Source organism: Ovis canadensis, chromosome 1, assembly GCF_042477335.2.
Source record: "Ovis canadensis isolate MfBH-ARS-UI-01 breed Bighorn chromosome 1, ARS-UI_OviCan_v2, whole genome shotgun sequence".
NCBI lineage: Eukaryota > Metazoa > Chordata > Mammalia > Artiodactyla > Bovidae > Ovis > Ovis canadensis.
In genome coordinates, this window is record NC_091245.1 from 97985399 (window position 1) to 98002626 (window position 17228).

Consider the following 17228-nt stretch of genomic DNA (forward strand, 5'->3'; position numbering starts at 1 on the left):
CATCAGCTATGTATCAATTCAAGACACATATAATTAAACAATTTTTTTCAAACCCTAAAAAATAAAGGCAAACAAGCATCCCCACGTCCATGTAGAGAGGCCACAGTGTTTTCTCAGAGTGGACGACCTAGACAGTGAGGGCAGGAAAGGTGATCAGGGAGTGATTCCTCAGGGCAGCATCACTGCCCCCATAGACCCCATCTCTGAGACTCCGAGGTTTGGAACAACAAGACAAGACCGAGCATCCCTTCCAGCCCCTGGACCCCAGAACTCACCTGTGTACGGCAGCACACAGTGGCAAGTATAACCGCTTACATCATCAAAGCAGGTTCCTTGGTTCAGACATGGATTCGAAGCACATTCATCAATATTCACCTGGCAGTTATAGCCTGCACACAAAAAGGGGGGAAAATCAAAGACAGTGAAACTTTCTGTTAGCCTCCTCAATATCTCAATTACTAAGCAATACTCTCAGGGGTAAACATTAAACACCTCAGAAACTGCATTAATTTCTTCAAGCCACTGAAACACCTGTTCATTCATTTCAGTGTAAAGTCCCTGACATATAGTCAGTCAGTAAAACTGCTTAATCAAAACATGAATGGAAGAACAATATATTCTAATAGCTTGAAAGTTTAATGAATGTCCAAATACAGGTAATTTCTCTATAATGGACCAAGAAGTTCACTAGGGTAAAAAGCTACTGCTATATCTAAATAGAGGCTTCTATACAAAGTATCTGGTCAGGGCTTAAAAATAGGCTAGAAATTATCAAGGGATAAAATATTTGAACAGTTAATCAAAGCTTCTTGATTTATGCCCACTTTTTCAAATGCATAGTATCTACCATCAATGTGGTGGTGTTTTCTGAAGTCACAAAGCTCTTCCCCCGATCCAAGACACAAAATCTACTCCCACTACGAAAAAAGAGAAAAGTAAGGAAGCATTCATGGGGACAGGATATTACCAAATGCCACCACCTTTATACCTGCAATAGTGCCTGACACAGAGTCTTAAAACTGAGGAACTATAGCCATGTATAAAAAGAAAATAATGGTTTAAGAGTATAGAGGTCTGAGTTCAAACTGTACTCTGTTAATCACTAGACATATGACTGTGAACTATTTTGATATTTATTTTGTCAATCAGCAAGTCTCAAAGAGACAAAGGAATAAAAGTGCTTTTAAATCTGTATCTTTACAGATGTTACATATCTGAATGACAAAAAGTTAATGACTAAAATATGATCTTAGAAAAATGTCAAGTTATCAAATAAAGTGACCCTGAAATATATTGATCTATCCTAGTAGCGTGGCACAACTTTGAGTTGTGAAATAAACGACTATATGGTCAAGGAGTATAAATATGCATGATTTACCCACAGGTTTCTCTCTCAAGGGTTAAAGAAAAAAGTGACAGGAGAAATGTAACAGAGACAACTCAAAAAGTGATTCTACACAATACTCACTACTATGCATTTTTCCAGAAGGTCATAGGTGACTATGTATCATCTAAGAATATCTCAATGTTTAATAGAACTTGTTGGAAAGGTTTTAAATACATGGATTCTCCCATGATATTATTGCTACCATTACAGTAAAACAAGATTTTCATTCTTCTACCAATATCTCTTTTTTTTTTATTTTTTAAATTTTAAAATCTTTAATTCTTACATGCGTTCCCAAACATGAACCCCCCTCCCATCTCCCTCCCCATAACATCTCTCTGGGTCATCCCCATGCACCAGCCCCAAGCATGCTGCATCCCGCGTCAGACATAGACTGGCGATTCAATTCTTACATGATAGTATACATGTTAGAATGTCATTCTCCCAAATCATCCCACCCTCTCCCTCTCCCTCTGAGTCCAAAAGTCCGTTATACACATCTGTGTCTCTTTCCCTGTCTTGCATACAGGGTCGTCATTGCCATCTTCCTAAATTCCATATATATGTGTTAGTATACTGTATTGGTGTTTTTCTTTCTGGCTTACTTCACTCTGTATAATCGGCTCCAGTTTCATCCATCTCATCAGAACTGATTCAAATGAATTATTTTTAACCGCTGAGTAATACTCCGTTGTGTATATGTACCACAGCTTTCTTATCCATTCATCTGCTGATGGACATCTAGGTTGTTTCCATGTCCTGGCTATTATAAACAGTGCTGTGATGAACATTGGGGTACATGTGTCTCTTTCAATTCTGGTTTCCTCGGTGTGTATGCCCAGAAGTGGGATTGCTGGGTCATAAGGTAGTTCTATTTGCAATTTTTTAAGGAATCTCCACACTGTTCTCCATAGTGGCTGTACTAGTTTGCATTCCCACCAACAGTGTAGGAGGGTTCCCTTTTCTCCACACCCTCTCCAGCATTTATTGCTTGCAGATTTTTGGATCGCAGCCATTCTGACTGGTGTGAAGTGGTACCTCATTGTGGTTTTGATTTGCATTTCTCTAACAATGAGTGATGTTGAGCATCTTTTCATGTGTTTGTTAGCCATCCGTATGTCTTCTTTGGAGAAATGTCTATTTAGTTCTTTGGCCCATTTTTTGATTGGGTCGTTTATTTTTCTGGAATTGAGCTGCATAAGTTGCTTGTATATTTTTGAGATTAGTTGTTTGTCAGTTGCTTCATTTGCTACTATTTTCTCCCATTCAGAAGGCTGTCTTTTCACCTTGCTTATATTTTCCTTTGTTGTGCAGAAGCTTTTAATTTTAATTAGATCCCATTTGTTTATTTTTGCTTTTATTTCCAGAATTCTGGGAGGTGGATCATAGAGGATCCTGCTGTGATTTATGTCTGAGAGCGTTTTGCCTATGTTCTCCTCTAGGAGTTTTATAGTTTCTGATCTTACATTTAGATCTTTAATCCATTTTGAGTTTATTTTTGTGTGCGGTGTTAGGAAGTGATCTAGTTTCATTCTTTTACAAGTGGTTGACCAGTTTTCCCAGCACCACTTGTTAAAGAGATTGTCTTTACTCCATTGTATATTCTTGCCTCCTTTGGCAAAGATAAGGTGTCCATATGTGTGTGGATTTACCTCTGGGCTTTCTATTTTGTTCCATTGATCTATATGTCTGTCTTTGTGCCAGTACCATACTGTCTTGATGACTGTGGCTTTGTAGTAGAGCCTGAAGTCAGGCAAGTTGATTCCTCCAGTTCCATTCTTCTTTCTCAAGATTGCTTTGGCTATTCGAGGTTTTTTGTATTTCCATACAAATCTTGAAATTATTTGTTCTAGTTCTGTGAAAAATGTGGCTGATAGCTTGATAGGGATTGCATTGAATTTGTAAATTGCTTTGGGTAGTATACTCATTTTCACTATATTGATTCTTCCGATCCATGAACATGGTATATTTCTCCATCTATTAGTGTCCTCTTTGATTTCTTTCATCAGTGTTTTATAGTTTTCTATATATAGGTCTTTAGTTTCTTTAGGTAGATATATTCCTAAGTATTTTATTCTTTTCGTTGCACTGGTGAATGGAATTGTTTCCTTAATTTCTCTTTCTATTTTCTCATTATTCGTGTATAGGAATGCAAGGGATTTCTGTGTGTTGATTTTATATCCTGCAACTTTACTATATTCATTGATTAGCTCTAGTAATTTTCTGGTGGAGTCTTTAGTGTTTTCCATGTAGAGGATCATGTCATCTGCAAACAGTGAGAGTTTTACTTCTTCTTTTCCAATTTGGATTCCTTTTATTTCATTTTCTGTTCTGATTGCTGTGGCCAAAACTTCCAGAACTATGTTGAATAGTAGTGGTGAAAGTGGACACCCTTGTCTTGTTCCTGACTTTAGGGGAAATGCTTTCAGTTTTTCACCATTGAGGATAATGTTTGCTGTGGGTTTGTCATAGATAGCTTTTATTATGTTGAGGTATGTTCCTTCTATTCCTGCTTTCTGGAGAGTTTTTATCATAAATGGATGTTGAATTTTGTCAAAGGCCTTCTCTGCATCTATTGAGATAATCATATGGTTTTTATTTTTCAATTTGTTAATGTGGTGAATTACATTGATTGATTTGCAGATATTGAAGAATCCTTGCCTCCCTGGGATAAAGCCCACTTGGTCATGGTGTACGATCTTTTTAATGTGTTGTTGGATTCTGATTGCTAGAATTTTGTTGAGGATTTTTGCATCTATGTTCATCAGTGATATTGGCCTGTAGTTTTCTTTTTTTGTGACATCTTTGTCAGGTTTTGGTATTAGGGTGATGGTGGCCTCATAGAATGAGTTTGGAAGTTTACCTTCCTCTGCAATTTTCTGGAAGAGTTTGAGTAGGATAGGTGTTAGCTCTTCTCGAAATTTTTGGTAGAATTCAGCTGTGAAGCCGTCTGGACCTGGGCTTTTGTTTGCTGGAAGATTTCTGATTACCGTTTCAATTTCCGTGCTTGTGATGGGTCTGTTAAGATTTTCTATTTATCCTGGTTCAGTTTTGGAAAATTGTACTTTTCTAAGAATTTGTCCATTTCTTCCACGTTGTCCATTTAATTGGCATACAACTGCTGATAGTAGTCTCTTATGATCCTTTGTATTTCTGTGTTGTCTGTTGTGATCTCCCCATTTTCATTTCTAATTTTATTGATTTGATTTTTCTCTCTTTGCTTCTTGATGAGTCTGGCTAATGGTTTGTCAATTTTATTTATCCTTTCAAAGAACCAGCTTTTGGCTTTGTTGATTTTTGCTATGGTCTCTTTTGTTTCTTTTGCATTTATTTCTGCCCTAATTTTTAAGATTTCTTTCCTTCTACTAACTCTGGGGTTCTCCAACTCTTCCTTTTCTAGTTGCTTTAGTTGTAGAGTTAGGTTATTTATTTGACTTTTTTCTTGTTTCTTGAGGTATGCCTGTATTGCTATGAACTTTCCTCTTAGCACTGCTTTTATAGTGTCCCACAGGTTTTGGGTTGTTGTGTTTTCATTTTCATTAGTTTCTATGCATATTTTGATTTCTCCCTACACTGGAGCTTACAATTAGAATACCCAATTAAAATGTCCAAAGTTGTATGAGTGGAGCTCTAGTTGCTCACCTTAAATGGTAGTTTCAAGAGCTCACCTCTCTGCTAGTCTGAAAATAGAATCCATGTTTAAATTTATGTTTTTATTCTCCAACTGCCCTATAAATAATAAGTGCTCAAATTGAGGTTGCTGTATGAATGAGTAGGAAAAGGGGAAAGAAAGAAGTGAGTCAAGCTGTATGTACCAACAAAAAGGCAGAAAAAGGACTTAAAAATATGCACTTCTGCGTCACCTTTAAAGCCCTTCTTGCAAGTACACCTGTATCCATTCACCAGATTGTCACAAGTTCCCCCATTCTGGCATGGATTAGAAAGACATTCATTTTTGTCCACTTCACAGTTGATGCCAACCCAGCCTGCATCACAGAGGCACTTGTATCTGAAAGAAGACAGAAATAAGTTATAGTTGTGGTATGAATGTACAATTAAGTCACAGTTGAAATGCAAAATTCTGAAGAAAGGAAGGATCAAGGAGCTCCTGGGTGGGCTAATCTCATTTCTGTTCCTCTTCAAACCTACACTTGGGTTACCTTGTGAATCATGTGGGCCCATCTGGAGTATTTCGTAAACACAGCTTTCTGGCCCACAAAAATGCTGGAAAAATTAAGTAAGTATAGTGGGCTTTCATATGTAAAGAGTGGCTGGTACAACAAATTGGGACAATCTGAAAGACACATTGACATTGATAAATTTGCAGTTTCTTTTCTGCTAAATAAATGTAAAGAAACCTTAGATCACTTGTTTCTGGTGTAAAACAGATACTCAGAAAGCAGGGTAGTATCAGAGACTCCAAGTGACCCCGAAGAGCTCCTGGGATGTTTGACTTCTGAGACGTGGTTTGTTCTGACCTGAAACCCTGCCCCCAGAAAGCACCAAGGGTACTGAGCAGGAAATGGAACAAAAATGAAGGTATCTGAAATGTATGCATGTTGTTCACAATTTGGACACCATTAGCACTTAGAATGTAATATCGGGAGATAACAGCCTCCTTGTCTGGTGATTCTTTTTTAAAAAAAGTAAATGGGTTGGGATGCTTTGAAGGCTGCTATACTCTGAAACAGGAATACTGAGTTAATTTAGCTTAGAAATCACTTAATTTCCCATTTACCTCTAAATGTACTCTTCACTCTTTCACCTGTTGTAAGCATGGCAAATGCTAAGTCTTGGCCAAAGTCCCATCCTCTGGCAAGCATAGCAAGAGCACAAGACTATCTCATGGAACCAAACGTCACACTCTGTGATTCTAGAAAATTACTTGCCAACACATTACACAACTCTCAGGGGCTTGCCAGCTGTGAACACTTCATCAGGGCCAAGATTCTAGCTAGCTGAGACCAGCTCTACTTCAGTGGTACCCACTGGTATCATTATGAAACAGAGTTGGGTTTTCTTTAAGCAGGAGGTTAAGTCAAACAGAATATCCCTCAGAACGCAATCTTGCAGTTAGTACTAAAAGCACAACTAAAGACTCAGAAAATAACCCTGGACTCCTCCCATGTGCTGACTACCCACACGAGGAATGAAACATTCCTCCTTACTTTCCATCTACTCAGTCATGGAAGGCAGGGAAGAAAGTGGTGACTTGGAAGACTCTTCAGCCTAGTCTCAGCTCAGGTCCTGACTAACTGCTACAGGGTATGGCCAGTACTAAAACTCAACTGGCTCGACATGGGTCAATAAGAAACGATGAATACACAACAGCTACTCACCCAGTGAGGCCCCCAGTACAGTTTCCATGGACACAGGGATTGCTCAGGCACTCGTTCACCTGTGAGTAGCAGCTGGGATGGTGGGGCCCCTCAGGGCAGATACAGCGGAAACCGTTCACATCATTGATGCACGTTGCACCCTTGCGACAGGGATTGGAGGCACACTCATCAATGTCAATGTTACATCTCTGCCCTGTAGAGAAGGGGGACAGTTTCTGTCAAATCCAAAATGCTTAGGGAATAGACCCAGGACCATGAGCTCTATCGTGCAGATACATTTACCTGCCTAGACTATAAAATGCTGTGGGCACCAAATGTCAAGACTTAAGGAATAAGACATCCAATAGCACTTAGTGCCACGCAAGGAAGGAGCAGAGAGCATTGTACTTTGATAATTTAACAAAGTTAACAAAATACTGGGACGGTGTTGTAGTGTTTCGACATGTGTTTCTTCACTCCAGTTTAGAAATGGGGAAACTTTGCATCAAATATTCAAAAAGAGAACATCAAATGCAACCAGAGTTGGCTGCTCCTCTTACTGCTGCTGTTTGGAGAACTCTCAAGCTTTTCTTGTCACTGTTGTCAGCTGGTTTACTGCCTTCATTCTCGTAAGAGTTAGTCAATCTTTTACATTTCTATATATGGTAAATCTCAATTAACAGGAATGTTCAGTGATTAACACTGAATCACTATTAATGATTAAGTTGCTTAAAAAGAAAAGCCATTTGTTTTAACTTTTATAATTGTATTAATCTATTTTCTGGCTCAGGAAGAAGAGAAACCTAAATATAATTTTATTGTTCTCTGATCACTGAGAAAACAATTCAGGGTCTCTCAATATAGATCAGTAGTTCTTAAATTTTAATGTGCAAGGATTGCTAAAAGTACTTGTTTTTAAAGAAGATCCTTACTGCTTCAAAGTAACATTTTAAATAATGTAGGTGTTTCAGATACTACATTTTGAGAAATTCTGATGTAGACAATTATTATTTCATCGTTATAATGTAAATGTTCAGAATATATGAAATTGAAATGTATATGTTCCTCTAAAACATACCCAAGATTGGACTTTGAAAAGATGTCTGCTATAAAGTGGAATAAAGTATGCCAGTTACATATGAGTTTTGCTTTAAGTTTTGAATAAATGATATTTAACTATATATTCCAAAATGATATAAAATTTTAAAATAACCCATAATTCTGTAAATGAGTGGTGACAAGTAACTGCTATGAAGGAATTATAAATTTCAAAGAATACAATTTTCTGATTCATATAAAACCAGGCATTTTTATTTAAGAAAGAGTAACCCTACAATTAGAACAGGAAATTCCAAATGAAATAGATACACACCCTTTTAAAGTATGGGTATTAACATTTTTTCACTCTCTACTCTCTCTAAACCATTATTGATGGTTCGTGTGGTAAAAAACCCATAATCTGATAGTAGTTGCTGTTTTTCTTTTAAGTATTTCATTAATAACCGATTCTACAATACTACTTTCTTAGCTTCAACTTCTGATTTTTTTTTTTAGATGTTTGCCACTGGCATCGAGATAAGAGCCACAAGTCTTCAACTACAGCACTATCCTCTGTCTGAAATCCTGTGGAGAATGTAATGAAAAAGTTTTTTCAATTCTGTCTTTTCTTGGGAAAAATATTCTCAGAAGTCACACTTCTCACATTTTCTTTATTTGCTTTTAAAGCTCTCAGCAGAATCAAGTTTCAAGTCATCTTTAGCTGAGAGGGTTAAGTGCCCCTTTGTATAGTCTACCTGGTGAACCGCAGCTGCTTCACTAGCAAATTCGCATCCTTTAAGTAGCATCGGAAATCCCAGCATTTCATGAACTCCCAGCACAAGACTATGTACCTTGCTGGGCTCAGTAACTACTGAATGAGAAATTAGCCAATGTTTCTTATCGTGTAGGTTGATGCCTAACAAATTAGTATTTAATGAATGAAAGCATGGTACAGTGCAGACTCAAAAGTCTAGTGTTGGATGTCAGAGGTTCCATATTTGAGTGCTGGTCATTCATTCAGCAATATTTTCTAAGTGCTCCCTGAGTGCTACACAGTTTTAGAAAATGCTGGCTAAAAAGACAATTAGGGAGGTGCCTGCCTTCTGGGAACTCACAGTCCTAACAGTGAGACTCACTAGCTAAGACCTGTAGCCTTCCAGGCTCCTCTGTCCATGGGATTTTCCAGGCAATATACTGGAGTGGATTGCCATTTCCTTCTCCAGGGGATCTTCCCAACCCAGGGATTGAACCCGGGTCTCTCGCACTGTAGACAGACACTTTACCATCTGAGCCACCAGGGAAGTCCACTAGCTAAGACCATGGACACATTAAGCTCTTTCAGTTGCCTTGTTAAATGAAGATAATAAAAATTCCCTAAGTTTTTTTGTTAATTTTAAAATTAAGACATGATTGACATATAACATTGTGTAAGTTTAAGGTATATGATGTGTTGGTTTGATATATTTTATATATTGCAATATGATTACCTCCGCAGTTAGTGAACACTTCTATCATGTCACATAACCATCACTTCTTTTTGTGGTAAAAACAATTAAGATCTACTCTCTCAGCAATTTGAAAGTTTATAATGCAGTATTGCTGACTATAATCACTATGCTATGCATTCAATCAGAACTTATTTATCTAGTAGTTGCAAATTTGCACCCTTAAACAATATCTCCCCAATCCGCTACCCTCCCAGCCTAGACCCTGATAGACAGCATTCTACTCTCTGCTTTCCCGAGTTTGGCTTTTTAATATTCTGCATTAAGTGATACCATACAGTATTTGTCTTTCACTGCCTGATTCATCTCACTTAATGTCCTCAAGTTCCATTCATGTTGTCACAAATGTCAGGATTTCCCCTTCTCTCATGGCTGAATTATATTCCACTCTGTACATACAAGGTATCCTTTACTCATTCATCCATTTGATGGACACTCTGGTTGTTTTGATATCTTGACTATTGTGAATAATGCTGCTATGAACATGGGTGTGTGCAAATACAAACTCCTCTTGAAATATTGATCTCAATTCCTTTAGATACACAACTGTAGAATTCCTGGACCTTATGGTAGTTCAATTTTTAATTTTTTGACAACTGCCATACTGTTTTCCCTAATAACTGTAACATTTTATATTCAGATCAACAGTGCATGAGAGTTCCCCTTTTCCCACACCCTCACAAACATTTGTTATCTCTTATCTTTTTGATAACAACCAATCTTTCAGGTGTGACGTGATATTTCACTATGGTTTTGATTTTCATTTTCCCAATGATTAGTGATGCTGAGCATCTTTTCCTGTACCTGTTGGCCATCTATATGTCTTCTTTGGAAAAACAATGTCCTTTGCCCATTTTCCCCCGATTCTAAACATCTGTTTTCCTTCATCGCTCATACTTTTCTGAACGTGTATACCTTGCTTCTAACTACTTCCCTAGTCTTTAGTCATCTTCCGATGTATGCAGTCTGGGTCCCTGACCATACCTTAAACCCTTTTAAAGGCATGAGCTCACTGTCTACCACTTTTCCCATAACCCAGTGCTCCTCTGTGCTTAGCAGTGTGCCTTCACTAATGGCTGGAGAACCAGAAACAACTGTGTGTTCAGCATTTATAAATTTATAATTTATAAATACTTATTCACTTTGCTTCTGATTAGAAAATCCTGTAAGAGACTGAAAGAAAGACGAGATTGCAAACCTCGAATCTATTATTTTTTCATTGAATTTGGCGATTTTATACAGCTGCATAATGATACTGTGATGAGGATTAGCTATATTGCTAGCTACTCATCATGGATTATAAAGCTTGTAAAACTTTACCTGTTTCAGTTGATACTGGATTTCAAAAGATAAAACTGATTTACAGCCTAAAAATATAATCAGAATGTGGTTAAATCATGTAGCTCTGAGAACCAGAGTAAACATTACCAGTATCTTATATCTGGAAATTATTGGGAATTTTCCAGTAATATTTTCTAAAATTGGGTTTCCGACTCCTAACTAACGTGTTTTCATTTTTAAAGTGTTAGTCGCTCAGTTGTGTCTGACTCTTTGCAACCCCATGGACTGTAGACTACCAGGCTCCTCTGTCCATGGAATTCTCAAGGCAAGAATACTGGAGTAGGTTGTATAATTGACATGTAACATTATTAATTTCAGGTGTACAGCATAATGATGTGATATTTGTGTATACTGAAAAATGATCACTACAATAAGTGTAGTTAACATTTGTCACTATCCTGAATTTGTTATTTGTCCAATTTTTAATTGAATTATTTGCTTCTTTACTATTGAGTTGTATGATTCTTTATATATTTTGGATATTAACTTTTTGTTAGACACATATTTTGCATATATTTTTATCCGTCTCTGTAGGTTAGCTTTTCAACATATTGGTTTTTTTTGCCCCTCAGAAGTTCATTTTAGTTTTTGTTACTTGTGCTTTTGGTTTCATTTACAACCTATCTACTTTTTTTTTTTAGTTTTTTATTTTTTAAATTTTAAAATCTTTAATTCTTACATGCGTTCCCAAACATGAACCCCCCTCCCATCTCCCTCCCCATAACATCTCTCTGGGTCAACCCCATGCACCAGCCCCAAGCATGCTGCATCCTGCGTCAGACATAGACTGGCGATTCAATTCTTACATGATAGTATACATGTTAGAATGTCATTCTCCCAAATCATCCCACCCTCTCCCTCTCCCTCTGAGTCCAAAAGTCCGTTATACACATCTGTGTCTCTTTCCCTGTCTTGCATACAGGGTCGTCATTGTCATCTTCCTAAATTCCATATATATGTGTTAGTATACTGTATTGGTGTTTTTCTTTCTGGCTTACTTCACTCTGTATAATCGGCTCCAGTTTCATCCATCTCATCAGAACTGATTCAAATGAATTCTTTTTAATGGCTGAGTAATACTCCATTGTGTATATGTACCACAGCTTTCCTATCCATTCATCTGCTGATGGACATCTAGGTTGTTTCCATGTCCTGGCTATTATAAACAGTGCTGCGATGAACATTGGGGTACATGTGTCTCTTTCAATTCTGGTTTCCTTGGTGTGTATGCCCAGAAGTGGGATTGCTGGGTCATAAGGTAGTTCTATTTGCAATTTTTTAAGGAATCTCCACACTGTTCTCCATAGTGGCTGTACTAGTTTGCATTCCCACCAACAGTGTAGGAGGGTTCCCTTTTCTCCACACCCTCTCCAGCATTTATTGCTTGCAGATTTTTGGATCGCAGCCATTCTGACTGGTGTGAAGTGGTACCTCATTGTGGTTTTGATTTGCATTTCTCTAACAATGAGTGATGTTGAGCATCTTTTCATGTGTTTGTTAGCCATCCGTATGTCTTCTTTGGAGAAATGTCTATTTAGTTCTTTGGCCCATTTTTTGATTGGGTCGTTTATTTTTCTGGAATTGAGCTGCATAAGTTGCTTGTATATTTTTGAGATTAGTTGTTTGTCAGTTGCTTCATTTGCTACTATTTTCTCCCATTCAGAAGGCTGTCTTTTCACCTTGCTTATATTTTCCTTTGTTGTGCAGAAGCTTTTAATTTTAATTAGATCCCATTTGTTTATTTTTGCTTTTATTTCCAGAATTCTGGGAGGTGGATCATAGAGGATCCTGCTGTGATTTATGTCTGAGAGTGTTTTGCCTATGTTCTCCTCTAGGAGTTTTATAGTTTCTGATCCAACTGGAGGAATCAACTTGCCTGACTTCAGGCTCTACTACAAAGCCACAGTCATCAAGACAGTATGGTACTGGCACAAAGACAGACATATAGATCAATGGAACAAAATAGAAAGCCCAGAGATAAATCGACACACATATGGACACCTTATCTTTGACAAAGGAGGCAAGAATATACAATGGAGTAAAGACAATCTCTTTAACAAGTGGTGCTGGGAAAACTGGTCAGCCACTTGTAAAAGAATGAAACTAGATCACTTCCTAACACCACACACAAAAATAAACTCAAAATGGATTAAAGATCTAAATGTAAGAACCTATCTACTTTTATGGACTGTTCTGAGAAGTCAGCAAAATAATGGACATGAATGTGAAACTGAAAAAGTAGTTAATACTACTGAAAAGTAGTCTACTGAAGTGACACATGATTTCTTACTTTTCCTATTCAATCAGTAAGTATAAAGTGGTCTGCGGAGAACAGAGAATTTTGTCTGAAAAAATATTCCCTTAAATCTGTTCAAGCTTTTATTAAAATTGTAATAAAAAGTTAACAGTATTAAAATAAAGGCAAGACTAAAACCCCTTATATTTATGGGTCATGAGCATATAACACAGTTGCCTCTGATATTTTCAGCAACTGACTTGAAAAAACAAATAGAACAAACAAGACGTAGAAAACAGTTCCAAGAACAGGGTACCACCCAGTAACCAAAACATTCCATTCCTTGGTTATGCAGTTTCATGCTACACCTTAAGTTTATTTTAGAATATTTTTAGCCTATGTCCTCCCTCCATGACCTTCCTGATTTGCTAAATGTTAAAAAGAGAGAGCATATGATTCACTGACATTTCTAAAAAATTTAAGTTGAGTCTAAGGCTCATATATCTAAAAAGAAACCACAGCAGGCACCCACTTATGCTGTCCAGTCAAGTCTGAACTCTAAAATAGAACCCCTGGGGTGGAATGCTGGCCCTAGTGCACTGATACTGTTACTTAAGCTCTCTGAATTCAGGGTTTCTCATCAATACTGTAGAAATAATAATAGTAGTGACAATTAAATGAGATTAGGCACTTGATTTAATGCCTACCTCAAAACAAAGCCTTAATAAATGGCAGCTATTCTCTTCTTATTACCTATGTAAACAAATACATATGCCATTCTGTCTGAAAGAAATTCAGTTGGCTGTCACTGAATGTTGGAGTAACACATTTCAGGATACAGAAGTACATCTGGCTCCACACCAGCAGTGCTGGGTACTAGATATAAGAACTCTCATCATCCTGGTCTTCTGAGTGATATTCCACTGAAAAGAGATTACGGTGACCACGTAGGCCACAAACGTTCCTCTCTCATGTCCACAATCACACCAAGCAGTGCAAAGGATTGTGAAATACAGAGAGAGTTAAGTTCCCAGCAAGAAAGAGGCATCTCTTGGCTTTTTGACATTATAGTTTAAAAAGCTCTGTGGGAAGTTTCTCACGTTGGTTGCAAATGACCATATGGTATTTATGCAATGGTAACATCATGATGTAAGTGCCTTATTGTGTGTAGCATTGTCTAGCAAGAATGGGACTGGCACACTACACGCCCTCTGATGGTGCCTTTGACAAACAGATGTATCAGAAAGAGGCTTCATACTTCCTCAGTAGCTCCTAGTACTTTCTGATCAGGAAGGTAAAAGGTAAAGCTAATCTTATTAGCAACAAGAGAAGATACGAGAAAAGATGTATGTGAGTCTGTGTGTGTACACACATGGTGCATATGTAAATGTTCTAGCTGGGGGTTTAATTAAGAAGAATTTAAGAAGAATTATAACCAGTTTTACTTTAGTCACTTACTTTCTCCCTCATGGAGAGAAAATAAAACCCACTATGCTAGCCAAAAATAGGTTGCTTTGCTAAGTTTTGACCTTAGCCAAGTACTTATAAGAGGAAGCACTCAGAAAAAATCATATAAGGTGTTCATAGAATTCTACCTTGGCCATGCCTTTATAGAAGGCATTCACTACTAAGTACAGAAAAATATGAAAGCTATATAACTTGGGCTCAGTGATGGAAACTCATGGTCTGAAAAGAAATCCTTTTTAAGCAGCTATAAACACATGGCCTAAAAACCCTAACTAATGAAAAGCTTCATGTTACAGTTCAGGGAAGGCCTAAAAACTGGGCCAGAGAAGCTCAGAAACAACCTTCTAACCTTCCAAGAGACGAAGAAGTCAGATCTATTTGAAAGTAACTAACCTTTAGATGCCCTTTTCCCAAAGTGAGGGGGCTGAAGGAGTCTCCCAACAAAAAGGACCATTACCTGTGAATCCTGGTGAGCAGACACAGCTGTAACGATTAACACCATCCATACAGACTCCATGGACACACGGGTTACTTGCACAGTCATCAAAATTGATTTCACAATTAACACCTGCAAAGATGAAAGCAGAGAGAAACCGTGCAATATTAGCACAGAAACACCAATGATCTCTGTTTGTGATGCTGAGTGTTAGGAAATCTCATGAGTATCTAGCCAACCCTGAATACAGGAAAGTAGCATTTCTGAAAGTTCAGTGCTCCAGACCTTGTCAAAGGTATCATGAGGTCAAATGATTATATTAATCACACTAAGCCACTATTTGTCTTTTTTATTGTGTTGGCATTTGCACTAATGTTACAAAAGCAATGAAGGCAATTAAATTCATTGATTAAAAAAAAAAAGTCCATCAGACCCTGTGACAGAGTCTTCAGAACCTGGCAACAGTTCTTCATGATGTATGTGCCATGAAGGCAGAGATTTTTATCTCTTTTGCCTCAAGTATCCAGAGCAGTTTATAGCATATGTTGCCTCATTTTAAGTACAAATTAGGGATCCAAAGTTAAAATACAGCTGCAATGACAATTAGATGAACTGATCCCTTTTACACACTGAACAATCCTCAGTCACAGGCAGCAAGGAGCCTGTCATCACTTCTGCCTTAATTCTGAGGCTGACAGTTTTCTATGACCTTGAATATAAGGTGCTTCCTAATTTCAGAAATGTTGACGATTAAAAAAAAAAAAAGTGTAGCTCCTCACTGAAGAAATCTGCAAGGCAGCTGACAGCCAGCAGGAGGCACAGTAAGAGCTGTACTTTGATTTGTTTAACCCCAGGGGTGGGACACATGGGCAAATGGTGAGATGAGAATCATAAACGAAGGACCCCATAATGAAGGACCCCCCATAAATGAAGGGGCCCTGGTTAGCAAGCCAATGATTTGGAGTGGCATGAAAGGTCAATGTGAAGGGTATGGGATGGATTAATGTGAGAAGAACACTGGGCAGGCCATGACATGGAGTTGGTTTAAAGAAACGGTGCCCAAGGCCAAGGACATGCCAGTAGGAATGAAAGCAAAAGGATGAATGTGAGAGGTCATAAGAGTTACAGTCTTTATCACTTAGAAACTGAGTCAATGAAGAGAATAAAGGAGAAGTCATGGAAATTCAGTTACCATACCTGGATGTCTAGGAAAATATAATACTCTTGACAGATGTAGTGAATGAGGAAGAGGAGTTGGTGTTGGAAGACAAAAATCCTGATTTTGGATCTTTGAATTTAAAACATTAACTGCTTATGTATGTCTTGTTAATTGATCTCCATGGACATGATTGCTTTAGAATATCAGACTGTACCCAACCAAATTTTCACCCAGTTCCCATATTTCCATTTTGATGATAAAGCTATGGCTTTAGATTACAATAAATATCTTACTGAAAAAATAAAGAGCAATGGAGGTATGACTTCTGGCATCTTAGCAGGAATCCAGAAAGTGCCAAACTGTACTATACTAGTGTTTTTATTCTTCACCTCCATGTACTCAGTTAAAACAATACAAAAAAGATAGTTTCACTTAAGAATGACTTTGATGAAGCTGCCAAAAGTATTAACTTTACGATTTGATTATACCTTGACCCTTGAGTATACCTCTATTGTTTTGTGTGATGAAATAGAAAATACACATAAAGCTATTCTGTGGCATGCCAACATACAGAGCAGCCTCCAGGAAAAGCAGTTGTGTGACTGAGTACTGAACTGAAACTGCAACTTTTTTCACAGAATCCCAGAGCAACTGACAGACAAACCAGGACTATTCAGACCTAAGTACTTAACAAATAGTTACGTGAAAGAAACAAGCCTGCCGTTCATTTCAAGGAAAACAACTATGGCAATACTGTGCTCCAGAGGTAAAATTTAAGATTTCCTTAGAACTTTGGGACTTGTATTTACCACTATAAGCTTGATACTGTTACTATTAAGGGCTAAAGTTCAGGACAAATCTTACAGAGTCACAGCTTTCTCCTGGGGCATGTTGCCTTCCTCCTGGTATATTCCCCAGATGAATGGTAGAGCTTGACTATGTTCAGGAAAGTTTAATTATAGATACAGGTAACTAAATAGTAGAGATACACCAATCCCTACTGTTACCACTATTCTGTAAAAATACTCACTATTATATTACTTAACATGAATTTAGTGATGAATTTGGATATCATAAAAGAATATATTGGCAGTTTAAAAAGTCTAAATATTAAGCCTGATAATTAGGATATAAACTAACAAATGAAATTTCCACAACAAAATGCCTAGTATTTATTCACTCAAACTTTATATGAATATTTATTAATAATTACTATATTGAAAATGTATCAAGTCATTATTGTGAGCAAAATACTCTGCTTCCCACTTGATATAACTTTATTTTCTCACTTCAGTGCCAAACCAATTTGTGTTACACTCATTTTATCATGCACTTGTACAA

The 17228-nt window shown here is 37.4% G+C and overlaps 1 protein-coding gene across 3 annotated transcripts in view; it reads right to left on the reverse strand.

Annotated features, from left to right (window-relative positions):
• The window catches only part of NOTCH2 (notch receptor 2), a 216215-nt gene that overhangs the window by 40556 nt on the left and 158431 nt on the right, over window positions 1-17228 (reverse strand). For all 3 annotated transcript variants that reach the window (XM_069602391.1, XM_069602372.1, XM_069602382.1), the window contains 4 exons: window positions 14750-14860; window positions 6727-6919; window positions 5251-5396; window positions 276-389 (listed from right to left, as the gene is read on the reverse strand). In XM_069602391.1, coding sequence (XP_069458492.1) covers window positions 276-389; window positions 5251-5396; window positions 6727-6919; window positions 14750-14860 — 564 coding nt within the window. The remainder of the gene's footprint in view (window positions 1-275; window positions 390-5250; window positions 5397-6726; window positions 6920-14749; window positions 14861-17228) is intronic.